This window comes from Grampus griseus (assembly GCF_964374135.1).
Source record: "Grampus griseus genome assembly, chromosome: X".
Classification (NCBI taxonomy): domain Eukaryota; kingdom Metazoa; phylum Chordata; class Mammalia; order Artiodactyla; family Delphinidae; genus Grampus; species Grampus griseus.
The window spans coordinates 99,309,980-99,326,073 of NC_138999.1; the positions used below are offsets into that span (position 1 = coordinate 99,309,980).

General features: G+C 39.6%; 1 protein-coding gene across 4 annotated transcripts in view; it reads left to right on the plus strand.

The window, feature by feature from the left end:
• PLS3 (plastin 3) overlaps positions 1-2,806 on the plus strand; it is an 89,616-nt gene extending 86,810 nt beyond the window's left edge. For all 4 annotated transcript variants that reach the window (XM_082681694.1, XM_082681697.1, XM_082681696.1 and 1 more), the window contains exon 16: positions 1,576-2,806. In XM_082681694.1, coding sequence (XP_082537820.1) covers positions 1,576-1,708 — 133 coding nt within the window. In that variant the 3' untranslated portion in view covers positions 1,709-2,806. The remainder of the gene's footprint in view (positions 1-1,575) is intronic.
• The last annotated feature ends 13,288 nt before the right edge of the window (positions 2,807-16,094 follow it).

Here is a 16,094-nt window from a genome sequence, read left to right on the forward strand (position 1 = left end):
ATGTCACCTGGGGGAAACCTCTTCTAGCCTCAGATTCCTCATCAGTAAAATGGGCTCGATCATACTTACCTTGGAGGGCTTCCCTGGTGGCGCAGTGGTTGAGAGTCCACCTGCCGATGCAGGGGACGCGGGTTCTTGCCCTGGTCTGGGAAGATCCCACATGCCGCGGAGTGGCTAGGCCCGTGAGCCATGGCCGCTGAGCCTGCGCGTCCGGAGCCTGTGCTCCGCAACGGGAGAGGCCGCAACAGTGAGAGGCCCGCGTACCGCAAATAATAATAATAATAATAATAATAATAATAATAATAATACTTACCTTGGAGATTTTGAAATGTATAAAATCTGTAAGAGCCTAGCGTTGCACCTGACCTAGTAGGTAGGTGCTCAGTCAGTCGTTGCTTTAGTAGATTACAGAAATAATGTATGTTTTAATGCAACTTAGCTGCAAACTCACAAGTGAAAGATGAGCTAAGAATAACCATGCCTTTGATAAGAGTATTCTTCTGTCACACTCTTTTAACACACATTATCTAGTGATGTCTCTCTTACTTGCATAGACCAATTTACTATGTATGTTGAGTTTATTATCTTGGTCCCTTAAGTGGGTAGGATGCTAAACCCTCAGGTGGAACTGTGCCTTGAAAGTTTCCTGTGTTTCAACAGTACTGAGGTCTTTTCCACCTGTCTCTTCCCTTCTCCAAAGACCTAGACTGTGATCTGGTTTCACGGGTAACCCATGAAAACTTTCCCAGTACACACTGAAAATCAGCCCCCAGCTGGGCTTCACAGGATAGCTAAGAAACATTACTGCAAAACTTCGTGGTTAAGCACGTCATTTCTGCCCTCCTTAAAAAAATATTTGTAGCGTAATATGATAAAGATTTAATATCCATAATTTATAGAGAACTCCTGAGGCTTCTTTTTCCAGATGCTTGATCATCTTTAAAGATTCCTGTTACGGAACACCTAGAAATGCCTTGTGTATTAATTGAGGGAAGCTCCTGCAGATTTCCCCAGCTGGACATGTCATGTTCTTTTCTCCCTTCCTTTCTCTACACTTTGCATTCCTTGCTTCGGCCACTCTGGCCATGTACCATGTAGGCTCTCTCCCCTCCTTTGAATATTTGGAAGTATTCACTGCATCTACCAACTTGTATTTTGCGTCTGGCATAATTTTTTCCACCCCAAATCTCTAAGATCTCATGAGAGTTACTATTATCTTATTACATGCTCAACGAGAATATCAATCTGGGTAATTATATATTCTAGAAAACTATTTTTTTCATATCAAATCAGTGCTCCAAAATTATTTCTCATTTTATATTGTAGAAAAAGAGTGAATAAATATTATCAGCCCAAAATAGTAGAGCTTAAAAATCTGGTGTCACTTATAAGTGACCTCGCAAACAAAATAAAACAGAAAACAAAATAACGAAAAATGAAATCATTCCGATTTGAACTTTCACTATAGAAGTTTTGCGTCCTAGACAAATGATTATATAAGAGGAAATAGATGTCTCATGTTGTGCCCTTGACTGACCAGAATTTCACCTTAATTATTGTTTCCTCCAAAAATAGGTACGCAGTGTCAATGGCTAGAAGAATTGGAGCCAGGGTGTACGCTCTCCCGGAAGACCTTGTGGAAGTAAAGCCCAAGATGGTCATGACTGTGTTTGCATGCTTGATGGGCAGGGGAATGAAGAGAGTGTAAAATAACCAATTTGAATAAAAACAACCTTGCTCCCAAGTGCATGATTAGCAGGTCAGCAATTTCCAGGTGAAGTGCTCATGGCTTAAGGAACCATTGGTTATTTAAAGGACTTTTAACAAGACTAAGCTCATCATGGGAGCCCTCAGGGGAAAGAGTTTTAATAACAACTCCTCTTTCCCGTAGTCAAGGTGGATTTGTCATGCCCACCTGAAATGTGCTCATAGCCAAATCATTTACTCGCTCCTCCTAGATCGCTGCCCTTGACGTTTCCCATTGCTGTACGTATTTCTCTCTGTTTCTGTTTCCCTCTTAGAATGTCCACCTCCTGGGACTTGCTTAGATGATTGGATATGAATATTATTAGACAATAATTCTGCTTTTCATCCAGTATGCTAGTTCTTATTCAAGAACTGTGGTCAGAGGGTATTTGGATATGAGTATCCTTCGCTTATCTCTCTAGTACTGAAAATTTACAGAAGTAACTGGCTGTGTAGAATGTAATAGAAGCTTTTCATATTCGTTTATTCTTAAAAATCAGTATCTTTTTACAGTATTCTTTCTACATGATCCTTTTTTGTACATTTAAGAATATTTTGATTACATTAAATAAGACTGCTGATTTTGCTACTTTTTTTAAGGGGTCTTCAAGTAAGTAAAAAACATACATTATAGGTAGAAGAAAAATGTACCTTGAATTTCCATCTTCCCTCTCACACCGAAGCTGTAAACAATTGACATATTTTGTCTTAAAACACTTGGTTCAATATATGCTTATTTGTTTTAAAACCTGTATCATCAAACTCTCTCTTTAGATTTAAAGTGCTGTTGAATATGACACTTTTGAGGAGAGAGTGGGCTCAGAATTTAGGCAGGATACGGTAGGCCAAGTATGCTAAGTGTATAATAAATTTTCTAATTTTACACCTAAGACAAGGAGATGTGGTCACTAAAAAATAAACATATATGTAGGACTTAATGTACTCTTGCTTTGTCAAGCTGTTTGCTATAGTTTTCAAGATCACAATGTTACTCTAACTCTGAAAAGTGATGTAATCTGGTAGCAATGTATTAGTTCAAATAAAGGCATTTACATAATAATTAGTCTCTTCATGCTTCTGTCCCTTAGTAGTATGCCAGTAATGTTTGCCAGGTTTTTTCCTCCAATATTCTAACTCTTTTTCTGGTGTACTTTATAATGATGTTTGTTAAATTTAAGCTTTTGCAGCTGAATTACAGGGGCTGACTGAGTTAAGGATACGATCAGTGGGGTGAGATGGTTTTCTCCAACTTACCAAAATTTCCTTATCCAATTTCTCCCTTTTTCTTTCTCTTCCATCTCATTCACTCTTTTCAATGTTTGATTTTATACAGAAGATCGAAACAGTGGGTATCAGAACAACCAGGGAAGAGAGATGGTTTACGTTAGGTTTTCTCAACCTCATCACCATATGGACATTTTGAGCTGGATAATGCTTTGTTGGAGGTGGGAGGGAGCTGTCCTGTGCATTGCAGGGGTTTAGCTCTATCCCTGGCCTCTACCCACAGATGTCAGTAGCACACCCCCAGTGTGTAGATAAAATATGTCTCCAGACCTGGCCAAATGTTCCATGGTGGGAGCAAAATCATCCCTAGTTGACAACCTGTTGTTCATGGTACCATTTCAAGGTTTTGTGTGAATGAGTAATATGAAATGTAGTCCTTTGAGGAAGTGCATGGTGATACTATAAAATAGTTTGTATTTATAGTCTTAAGAATAAGAAAGACCTCTCTTAGTATGATACAAACCCCAGAGACATAAAATGAAAGAATGATAAATGTGACAATTCTGCTTTTGCAATAAATAAATAAATATAATAAAGTAAAATATAGATGACCAAGGAAAAAAGTTTAGTCCCATATGTTAGTCCATTCATAGACTGGGTGACATAAATAACAGAAATTTATTTCTCACAGTTAGGCAGTCTGGAAGTCCAAGATCAAGGCACTGGCAGATTCACTGTCTGCTGAAGGCCCACTTCCTAGTTCGTAGATGGCTGTCTTTTAGCTGTAGCCTCACATGGTGGCAGAGGCAAGGAAGCTCTCTGGAGGCTCTTTAATAAGGGCACTAATCCCATTCATGACTTCACCCTTATAATTTAAGGCCCCACCTCCTAATACCATCACACTGGGAGATTAGGTTTCAATATATGAATTTTGGAGGAGACCCAAACATTTGGTCTATGGTGCCCATATCATGGATTTTCTTAATATAAGGACACCTTTTACGAATAAATAAAAGACAAGTCTTCTGCAAACATATGCCAGGGTAACTGATGAGATGGGATGACTGTATCTTACGACCTGTCTTCTACCTTATATTTCCAATGCTTATCTACATTGTTTCCTTCCAAGTACAAAAGTTCTTCTCTGTAGGTAACTACGTCCCAAATGCCTTGAAATGCCTTTGAAGCAAGAGAAAAGGCTTACTCCATCTTGTCCTTTATTCAAAAAAAGAGCTGGTTTCTTGGGTGGTTCACTGTACAAGGCCCACAGTCTGTAGGAATGCACCTTTGGTCTGTTAAGTGTTCACATAAAGCAATTGGCCTGAACACACCATTTCTTCTTTCCTCCAAATAAAGGGCTAAAATCACTAATATATTCAAAGCACTAACAAATCTATGAAAGAGAAAGTTCCTTTAGAAAAATGGGCAAAGGAGGTAAATATCCAACTTAAAACCTATAATTAACCAATGAACATAAAAAGCAAATGCTGATTCTCAAAAAGTAATGAAACCAACAAAGAATTGCCTTTTTTAGTAGACTTTCTTTTTTTTTTTTTTTTTTTTTGCCACACCACACAGCTTGTGGGATTTTAGTTCCCTGACCAGGGATTGAACCCATGCCCTCAGCAGTGAGAACGTGGAGTCCTAACTACTGGACAGCCAGGGAATTCCTGTAGACTTTATTTTTAGAGCAATTTTAGGTTCATAGCGTGAGTTTATTTCTGGGCTTTCTGTCTTGTTCTGTTAATCTATATTTCTGCTTTTGTGCCAGTACCATACTGTTTTGATTACTGTAGCTTTGTAGTATAGTCTGAAGTCAGGGAGTGTGAATCCTCCAGCTCTGTTCTTTCTCAAGATTGTTTTGGCTACTCAAGGTCTTTTTTGTTTCCATACAAAATTTTAAAAATTTTATGTTCCAGTTCTGTGAAAAATGCTGTTGGTAATTTCATAGGGATTGCATTGAATCTATAGACTGCCTTGGGTAGTATAGTCATTTTAACAATATTGATTCTTCTAGTCCAAGAACACAGTATATCTTTCCATCTGTTTGTGTGGTCTTCGGTTTCTTTCGTCAGCATCTTATATTGTTCAGACTACAGGTCTTTTGCCACCTTAGGTAGGTTTATTCCTAGGTATTTTATTCTTTTTGATATGATGGTAAATGGGATTGTTTCCTTAATTTCTCTTTCTGATCTTTCATTGTTAGTGTATAGGAATGCAAGAGATTTCTGTGTATTAATTTTGTATCCTGCAACTTTACCGAATTAATTGATGAGCTCTAGTAGTTTTCTGGTAGCATCTTTAGGATTTTCTTTGGTATAGTATCATGTCATCTGCAAACAGTGACAGTTTTACTTCTTCTTTTCCAATTTGGATTCCCTTTATTTCTTTTTCTTCTCTGATTGCCGTGGCTAGGACTTCCAAAGCTATGTTGAATAAAAGTGGTGACAATGGAATCCTTGCCTTGTTCCTTAGAGGGAATGCTTTCAGCTTTTGACCACTGAGAATGATGATACCTGTGGGTTTGTTATATGCAAAAGTATCTTTAAAGATGTTCTTTTTAATCCAGGATACAATAAAAATTTACACATTGCATTTGATTGTCAAGTCCCTGTTCTGCCTTTAAAATGTAAGACACAGGAACAATCTGTTGCTCTTTTCGTCTTTTGTGCCATTGACATTTGTTAAGAGTTTAGACCAGTTTTGTAGTAGGATGACCCACATCTGAATTTGATTGTGAAAAGAAGGAAAAAAAATTATTTGCCATTTAGACAAAATAATATTTACAAAACCTGGTATAAATGAGCTTATGATGAGTTTGTAGCATTTGTTTTAGGTGGGTACAATTGAATAAGTGACATGGCTTTTTGGGGGGAGGGGGTCACTTAAAATTTTTATTTTGAAATGATTATAAGTTAAGAGGAAGTGTCAAAAAGTGAACAAGTGGTCCCATGCACCCTTCGTCCAGTTTCACCAGTAATAATGTCCTATATAGCAATAAAGCCATACCTTGGAGAGATTGTGGGTTCAGTTCCAGACCACCGCAATAAAGTGAACTTTTTGGTTTCCCAGTATGTATAAAAGTTATGTTTACACTATACTGTAGTCAGTTAAGTTTGCAGCAGCATTATGTCTAAAAAAAACTGTACATACCTTAATTAAAAAATACTTTATTGCCAAAAAATGCTAACCATCATCTGAGCCTTCAGCAAGTCACGATAGTGACATCATTGATCAGATAGCATAACAAATATAATAATAATGAAAAAGTTTGAAATATTATGAGAACTACCAAAATGTGACACACAGACCTGAAGTGAGTAAATGCTGTTGGACAAATGGTGCTGATAGACTTGCTTGATGCAGGGTTGCCACAAACCCTCAATTTGTAAAAAAATGCACTATCTGCGAATTGCAATAAAATGAGGTGTATATGTATATAGTACAATATCAAACACCAGGTGGATGAAATGGGTAAAGGGGGTCAAAAGGTACAAACTTCCAGTTACAAAATAAACATGTCCTGGGAATGTAATGTACAGCACAGTGACTATAGTTAATAACACTGTATTGTATATTTGAAAATTGCTGAGAGAGTAAATCCTAAAAGTTCTCATCACAGGAAAAAGATTTGTAACTACGTGTGGTGACAAATGTTAATTAGATTTATTGTGGTGATTATTTTGTAATATATACGAATACTGAATCATTAGGCTGTACACCTAAAACAAACACAATGTTATATGTCAGTTATTACTGCAATTTAAAGAATAAAAAACAGGAACTGGAAAAGAGTAAAAAAAAAAAAACCCAGGAAATTGGCATTGATACAATCCATAGAGCTTATTCATATTTCACCAGTTTTACATGCACTCATTTGTATGTGTATGTGTATATATATATAACTCTGTGCAATTGTATCTTGTAGAGTCATGGAACAACCACCACAATCAATGCTCCTTAGTGCTACCCCTTTAATAGCCACACCCACCAGCCTTCATCCTTAACCCTGGGGTCTATCTGGGAGTTCTCTATTAATTTCCACTGATCTATGTATATAGCCCTTTGCCAATAAATACCACACCGTCTTTATGACTATAGCTGCATAATAAGCCTTAACATCAAGTCTAGTGATTTTTTATTTTTCAAAATTGTTTTAGCCATCCTAGGTCCTTTGCTTTTCCACACACATTTTATTTTTTTTTTAATCTCTATTTATTTATTTGACTATGCCGGGTCCTAGTTGCAGCACACGGGATCTTTAGTTGCGGCATGCGAACTCTTAGTTGCAGCATGTGAGATATAGTTCCCTGACTGGAGATTGAACCCAGGCCCCCTGCATTGGGAGTGCAGGGTCTTAGCCACTGGATCGCCAGGGAAGTACTTCCACACACATTTTAGAATAAGCTTTTCTATGTCTACCAAAAATTTTTTTGGCTGGAATTTTGCTGGGAATTGTGTGAAATCTATAGATCAATTTGGGGGAGAACTGACATCTTTATTATAACTCTTCCAATCCATGAGTATCGCGTATCTCTTCATTTATTTAGGTCTTCTCTGATTTCTTTAATCAGCATTTAAAATTTCTTTGTATACAGAATCTGTACAGTTTTTGAAGTTTATATGTAAGTATTTCATTCTATTTTGAGTTTTTGGGTAAGTTCTTTGGGATTTTCTACATATACAATCGTGTCATCTTCAAAAATTTGTTAAGAGGGTAGATCCCCTGTTAAATGTTCTTAAAGATAAAAACAAATCATTTCGAATTTAATGGGAAGTGGTCCTCTGTCCTTCATATACCTTCCCAGAAACACTTCATGGGAAGGTGTATTTTAAGGATCAACAAGATGGGAGATGACAACGACTTACTGGGAAACAAATAGTATTGGTGAAAGGTTTTTAAACAAAACCATTGGGGCTTCCCTGCTGGCGCAGTGGCTGAGAGTCCGCCTGCCAATGCAGGGGACACAGGTTCTATCCCTGGTCCGGGAGGATCCCACATGCCATGGAGCAACTAGGCCCGTGCGCCACAACTACTGAGCCTGCGCTCTAGAGCCCACGAGCCACAACTACTGAGCCCGCGAGCCACAATTACTGAAGCCTGCGCGCCTGGAGCCTGTGCTCCGCAGCAAGACAAGCCACCTGCAATGAGAAGCCCATGCATGGCAACGAAGAGTAGACCCCACTCGCCACAACTGGAGAGAGCCTGCGCGCAGCAACGAAGACCCAATGCAGCCAAAAATAAATAAATAATTTTTTTAAAAAAATTAGAAACCAGGTAAAGGAACTTGGCAGCGACTCCTGAGGAATTGATCAGATTTTGTCCACTTTGTGAAATGTCCCCAGGGAAGAACTTCGGACTTCAGTCTTCCTCTTTTGTTGCTTTTTACTCAACATACTTCCTGTGGATAGAGAAGTTTTCAAAATTACATTTTATGTTGAGTCTTCTGTTCAAATGTTTTTCATTAATAATTCACTAATCGATTAAACAATATTGAGCACCTGCTTAATTTCAGGCTTTTGTCCAAGGCCTGAATAAGATGAATGAGAGACGTTGTTTTGCTTGAGCTGTATAGTTGCGGATCTGGGACGTAAACACTTATCACTAAGTAAAATGTCTATGAAAGTTTGTATCAGGAGCACAAAGTCCAAAGTGGTAAATTTGGATGGGAGTAAACAAAATGTGTGTGGGTTGGGGTCGTGGTGGTCAGCAAAATCCCCAATGCAAACTGATGCTTTAGCTGCTGATTTATTTCTTACAAATTTGACTGGAGATAAAGGGGCCCAGATGAGTTTTTAAAGACCCTGCAGGCTTCTTCTTGAGGTCCAGATTTGACCCATACTTACTCCCGGGTTTCAAAATCTTATTTCAAAACTGCTACACTCAGATTTCATGGAAGGGGCTCCTTGTGAGGCTTGACAGCTGACACTTAAAATATAGATAAGACAGTCCTCTCAGAGTCTATGTCACTGATGAGAAAGAGGAAAACAGCCCCTGGCATATGGAAGCTGGCCTGGCACTCAAGGCTCAGCCTGTTCTCCTGTGAGCATAGAGAAATTCACACACCACCGTCTGACAAGGCCCCTTTGATGGTAACGAAGTGAGACAAAACCAAGACCACTGTGTAATCATGTCTGAACACAGACAAAATATGAATGTCATCCAAATCTCAGAAATGAACAAACATCCTCCTCTACTGGCTTATATGAGGCCCTGCTGCTGTCTTTTTTCCCCCAATACAGCTTTAGCCTTGGTATAATCTAGTGTAGTTTTACAGTGTTGATTATAAATATTTCTTGTCTTTGGATACTTATGACTTACACCTTATCTCCTCTGACAGCTAGCCTTGATTTCGCCTCTCCCAAATCTAGGCTCCAAATTCAGAATAATAAAATTATTAAAATGTCTTTTATGCCTAAACTATCTTTGGGTTTCCTGAAATGGCCACTAGGGAATATGAAGATTTGCTTCTCAATTCTATACAAGAAAGAACAATAAGAATAAATTTTTCTACCTTTTAATTAAGTTCAAACTGTAAAAATAATGGTGATAAACTTAACAAATTAAGAGTTTATCTTCCTATGTTAGTTATGCATAATTAAATATGGTAATTATATCTTTCAATGATTGAATACATTTCAAGTTAAAAGAAACATACATTTAAGCACAAAGACTGATGCAATGACTCTCTTCCAAACATTTTTCCAGGATTCTGGATTCACAAACCATTTTTCTTTTTTGTTCAAAATATTTGTGGACAGGCACTTGAGGTACTGACTCAGTTACGTAGGACTCATGAAAGTCCTATTGCTTAGATCCAATAACCAAAACATATCCACTTTGCAAGCTGTAAGTCACACTCCTTCCTTCACCTGAAACAGAAAACCCCCATGGTTGCTTATGCCTTTTAGGAGATTATCTATGCCCTGGACAGACCTTCTAGAGACTCTTAAATAACTATGATTTAGTTGTATCTGTTAATGGTTCAAACAGGAAAAGTAAAACTAAAAAATTGCTAAATAGGGTATGATATTATGGACTTAAATGTCCCCTTGAAATATAAGCTTCTCATAGAAATTAAATCAGTTCTGATAGCTAACTTAATTGCCCTTGCTCAGACTAACTGACAAAATATAAAGGAGGATATTTCATACTGATAGTAAATATGTGATTTTAGGTTAATTCCATGAGGTCCTCATGGTTTAGAAGAAGATTTCCTGACCTCTCTAGGAACCTCTATAAAATAAATGGTGACTTAAAAGACCTTGAGATGCTTTGCCATTATCTAAGATAACCATGATAAAAACAGATTTTAGCAAAAACACTTCATGGTATCACCCTTAATAGCAGAGATGGTTTGGCCACAGCACTGAACCAACAGTAGTGGGGAAATGGTAAGAGGTATTGCTGAGGCATGTCCTACCTGTAATCTCACAAATCCTGAAAGTCTGTAAAGGTAGGAAATAGGAACCAGAGCCTCGAGGTCCCCTTAAACATCTCCAAATGGGCAATGAGTGTGTTCTGGTTATTGTTGTGTATTCTTAGGGTGGGTTGAGGCCTCTGCTTGCTGGAGAGCTGAGTGAAATGGTTTCCCACTCCTGATATGGGAAATCCCAAGGTATCTCTCCAGTAACAGGGACACACATTTTGCTGGTATTGCCATTTTAAAATCCTTTAAAATCTTACATTTTACTCAGAAATTCCTCTGTACATACCATATTCAAACTCAGAAAAAAATAAAGAAAATTAACAGAATTCTAAAATTTTAATTATTAAAGCTCTCAAAAACCCTCAGACTTCCCAGGCCCAAAGTACTGCCATTAGCCCGATGATGATAAACCACTCAAGGATCCACAAGTTTCCTCCTTATATGTTAATAAAAAACTGCCTCATGCATTTGGGAATTTCACTTCCAATCCCAGGTTCTACTCTATTACAAGCTAATGTGACTGAATATTCCAGGAGATTCATAAAATATCTCCAACTTTATGACCACATCCTCCGTGTGATCTGCCACCTGGAGGTTTGGTCTTCTGAAATAGGCAACAGAAATAAAACTTCCATTGACCCCTAGTGAAAACTTTCTTGTTGGTACTATTAACAACTGATATATCAGTAAAACTCCAAGGTATTGATACTTAGATTTTTTTTCAGTATATAAAATGTTTAACTTAAAAGATATACATCACTTCCTCCCACACTACTGGACATCTATTTCATCAGAAGACCTTAGACTAAGGATTGTTAGGAATCTTCCAGAAGCTGCTAACAGCGGAAGTGGGCAACTTCTCCCTGAGACAACAAAAGCTGCTGTTTTCGGAAGGGGATAGGTTCCACCCAAGACGACAGAGTGAGATTAATTTTCTCATTTTTCAACATTCTTTTTCTGTCCCTTTGCCCTTCTACTAATATTACCTATTAAGACACTTTTACACCCTCCAGAACGCTATGTGATCTCCCTTATCTTCATCCTATTATTTTTGAACCCCTATTGCCCTCTTCTGCCACTTCAGGGAAAACTCTCCTATATGTTTTTCCCAGTCATAGGTGCTGCTCTGAATTTAACTGATTGCTGGATCTAGTATCCTCCACCAGACCCTGCTGACACTGATATAATATCACTTCCTTTAAACATCTCGGAAGACAGATTCCCTTTTATAGGTCCCTTCTGGCACTTAAGCTTCCCTCATATCATTAATCCCAACCTTCAGCCTTATAAAAATGGACCTTGACCTCACATTATCAGAAGGCTTTTGCTAAGGTTATTATAATACCATCAGCGAGACCTGCCAATCAGGAGTAGGCAACATTATTGAGGCTTTCTTGACCACGACAGTCAGTTCGTCCTCTTCAGAAAACACCCTGCTTTGCTGAACTATGTAGTTCCACTCAAAAATTTGTCTGCCTCGAAGGACACCAAACTGGCTTACCCCTGTTGTGATAAATGATACTTATACGTCCAGTACAGTTTACTTCCAACTAGAGTACTCCATTTTATGTGGATAGGCTTACACCGATCTGCCACACACTGATTTATCCTGTGTATTCAGGATAATTGTGAGACACTTTTACATATTTAGAGGTACCATCCCTCCTGTGGATCCTGTTTCTCTGGAAAAAATACGACCCAGAAACCTTCAAAATGCAGTACACCCAAGCTTATTAAAAAACAAAACAGGGGGCTTCCCTGGTGGCACAGTGGTTGAGAGTCCGCCTGCCGATGCAGGGGACACAGGTTCGCGCCCAGATCCGGGAAGATCCCACATGCCGCGGAGCGGCTGGGCCCATGAGCCATGGCCGCTGAGCCTGTGCGTCCGGAGCCTGTGCTCTGCAACGGGAGAGGCCACAACAGTGAGAGGCTCGAGTACTGCAAAAAAAACAAACAAAATACAAAACAAAACAAAACTCCCAGAAGGTATAAGTAACTCTGTTTTCATGCATACTATGTAACTGGCAATTCCCCCATTAGGGATAATATCACTGACAAACACGGCTCAAAACTTGCCTTAGACCCTAACAAAAATCATAAGTAACACAAATTCAGCTTCGAAAGACAAACTAGTCTAAACCCATTAGTTAGGATTGTTATGGACAATCATGCAGTCCTTAATTCCCTCTTAACCAGCCAAAGGGGAAGTTATGCTACAGCAAACACTATTGCTGTACCTATTGATAAAGGTGATTCAGATATCAGGACCCATATAGTGAAGCCCACCCGGGTGGCCAGGCCCACATCACAAACCTAAACCTAAATCAGCCAGCACTTATAGGAAACACCTGTCAAGGAATTTTATCATACACCAATCACTATCCTCCAGCTCAGCTTTAGCAATTTACCTTAGAAAACAGGACTTGCTAGCCTTATAAGGAAATCCCCGACCTCGTAGCCAATCATGCCCTGTTTTGGCACTGCCTCTTTCAACTCTATAAAACTCGATCTTGCCAAAATCCCTCAGGAAGAGCGCTTCACTACTTGTGAGGCATTGTACTCCCCCAATCCATGGACTGTTTTCCCGTAAATAAAGGACATCAAGCTCATTACTAAGTTGTTTTGTTTTGTCAACTGACGGTTTTGGCAATGAGTTGGGACCTGAAGACAGCTACTGAAGATCCCATGAACCGCTTCAAAACACAGGTGAAGTTACCCACAGAGCCCTTTTAGTTTGCGGCCTCTTCAGCCACTCTCCAGGATCTCTGGTAAGCTTCTCTTGGGTTTATCCCTGCTTATTTTGTGTTCTGAGCTCTTTAAGTTTGTTTGTCCTCATCCTTCTGAGTGGAAAATTAGGATATGAAAGACTCCAGATTGTTCTGGGTGAGACTTACTGCACCACAACATTTGAGTTTGTTGCCAGCTTCATCTACAAGGTAAGCTGCCTTCAGGAAGTCCTCATAGGTCTCAAGAACTGGGCACAGGCAGCCAGAAACAGTAAGTCTCATTGAATTAGGGAGGATTATTTCGACAGGGGAAAATAATGGGTACTCTTCAATCTAAGAAAGCAAGATGGCAGCCGTTAGGGGAGTCACAAAGCCTCAAGGTAAGTCCACAGCATAAGCCAGAGTGGGACTTGGGGGAACAAATTAAGACAAGAAATTCGACTGTTTTGACCAATGGCACATCAAAATCTAAGTAGGTACAAGTCAGACTATTAAAAACCATTAGGATGTCTGCCACTGTAAAGAAATCTTCTCATGAAAGGAATAATAGATCTATTGCTAACAGGAATCTCAGAAGCCATAGCCACAAAATTGGTGGGTACAGGTCAAGCACTTAAAAGCCGTTAGAGTGCTTGCCACCTAACTCTAACCTTACCCGCCAACCTCAAGAAGAGTTCTAGGGCTTCCCTGGTGGTGCAGTGGTTGAGAGTCCGCCTGCCGATGCAGGGGACACGGGTTCGTGCCCCGGTCTGGGAAGACCCCACATGCCGCGGAGCGGCTGGGCCCGTGAGCCATGGCCGCTGAGCCTGCGCGTCCGGAGCCTGTGCTCCGCAACGGGAGAGGCCACAACAGTGAGAGGCCCGCGTACCGCAAAAAAACAAAAAAAAAACAAAGAAGAGTTCTATGCAAACAGGCATGCTGTAAAACACCACAAAATCCCCAACCCACTGGCACATTCCTCTTAGGTATTAATTTCGCTCTGAGATACCCAAGACTTAGCTAAAGAAATGGGATTCTCAAGTTTCAAAGAATTAAGCACACCACCTTGTGGCACACCTGCTAATTCTGTGTCTAAGAACTGTGGTCCCAGAAGCTGTCAATATCTACAAAAATGGCAAAATCTTACTAAGACCATCTAGAATCACAGTGGTCATTATGTGGTACATTCCAATTAGACAAGATCATTCATTTAAGAAGTGTACTTGAGGGATTTCCCCGGTGGCACAATGGTTAAGAATCCGCCTGCTAATGCAGGGGACACGGGTTCGAGCCCTGGTCCGAAGATCCCTCATGCCATGTAGCAACGAAGCCCGTGTGCCACAGCTACTGAGCCTGCTCTCTGGAGCCTGCGAGCCACGACTACTGAGCCCACGTGCTATAACTACTAGAGCCCGTGCTCCGCAACAAGAGAAGCCCCCACAACGAGAAGCCCGAGCACCGCAACGAAGACCCGATGCAGCCAATAAATAAATAAATAAAATTTATTTTAAAAAAAAGTCTTCTTCACAAATATTGAGTACTAGTAAAAAGCTTTAGCCATCTGAGCAGGTAAACTTATTCCATCTGCAGGAAACACAATTTCAATCCAACTGTTCTTTCATGAACTAGTGAATTTTATATGATCATACATTTCTCATGGCTAAACATTTTTAAACAAAAGCTCTAAGATCTCTGCTTGCATCTGTCTGTATGTGTATGTATGTCTATGTATTGTGTATGTATGTGTATGTATTGTAAAACAAAGAATGTTTCCCCACATCCAATTCTACAAGGATCAAGTCATTAGCTGCTGCAGACCCTGACATTCAGCATACCCTGAAAGGAATTCAGGATGAAAAACAGGATGAAGTATCTGTGTTTTGGATATATGGGCCCCTAGATAGTTCAGATGCATATCTCAGGAAGAATTTTAATGACCCCAGATTCTTGCATCTTCCCATACATAGATTAGCACCAAAATCATTAACTTGAGAGATCTGTTTTTGTGATTAGTGGTAATCTTTTACCAAGATGTATACTTGACTACATGTATTCCCCAGCACCTGAAATTCATATATATCCTGGTGGCCCCCCTACCGCTTCACAGCAGTTCCTAAGAGCTATCTGAAAGGCTGTCTCCTGGGCTCTAGTCCTCAGTAAATGCCTGAATAAAATTGAAACTCACAGCTTTCATGTTCTGCATTTTTTTATTTCAGTTGACAGTTTTGGTGACCACGAGAGAACCCAGAGCAGACATCTCTCCTTTGCCTGAATTCTAGGAGGATCTGGAGCCTTGGTACCAGCAAGGGCACCTTGTGTCCGTCCTCCTCCCCAGCAAGTCCACACAAATTTGGGTGACTCTCTCTTGGTCTTGGATCACCCATCTTGGTTGATGATCCTGAGTTTTATTTGGTGGTGCATTAAAAAGGAACCAGATCTGTCAGTTGAAAGATACTAAAATTTTGCTCAGTTGAAAGATACTTAGGGATTCTCCGGTTGAAAGACACTGGGAAGATTTTGCTCAATTGGAAGACACTGAGTGCCCATGGTGGTTTTAGGCTGCTGGGGAGAGAAACTGAGACATGTGAAAGAGCTGAAACGACTCCGGCGTGACACCTAGAAGAGTTAATCTTACCTACAGCCCATCTACCCATCACACAGTTTTCAACAGTGATTTTATCCCAGCAAAAGAACAACTTTAAATTGAGTACTATACTAGAGTCTCCCAAACAGAAGTAAAAGGAGCACCAGATAACCTCTGACTAATACCCCAGCCGGGTTTAGGTACACACAAAATGTATACTTGCAAGTACTTACTTAATTGGTTTCCATTTGCGTGGAATAACTTTTTCTATCCCCTCATTTTCAGAATGTATGTGTCTCTAGATCTGAAGTGAGTCTCTCATAGGCAGCATATATACGGGTCTTGTTTTTAATATCCAGTCAGCCAGTCTTTGGTCGGCGTTTACATGTAAGGTAATTATCAATA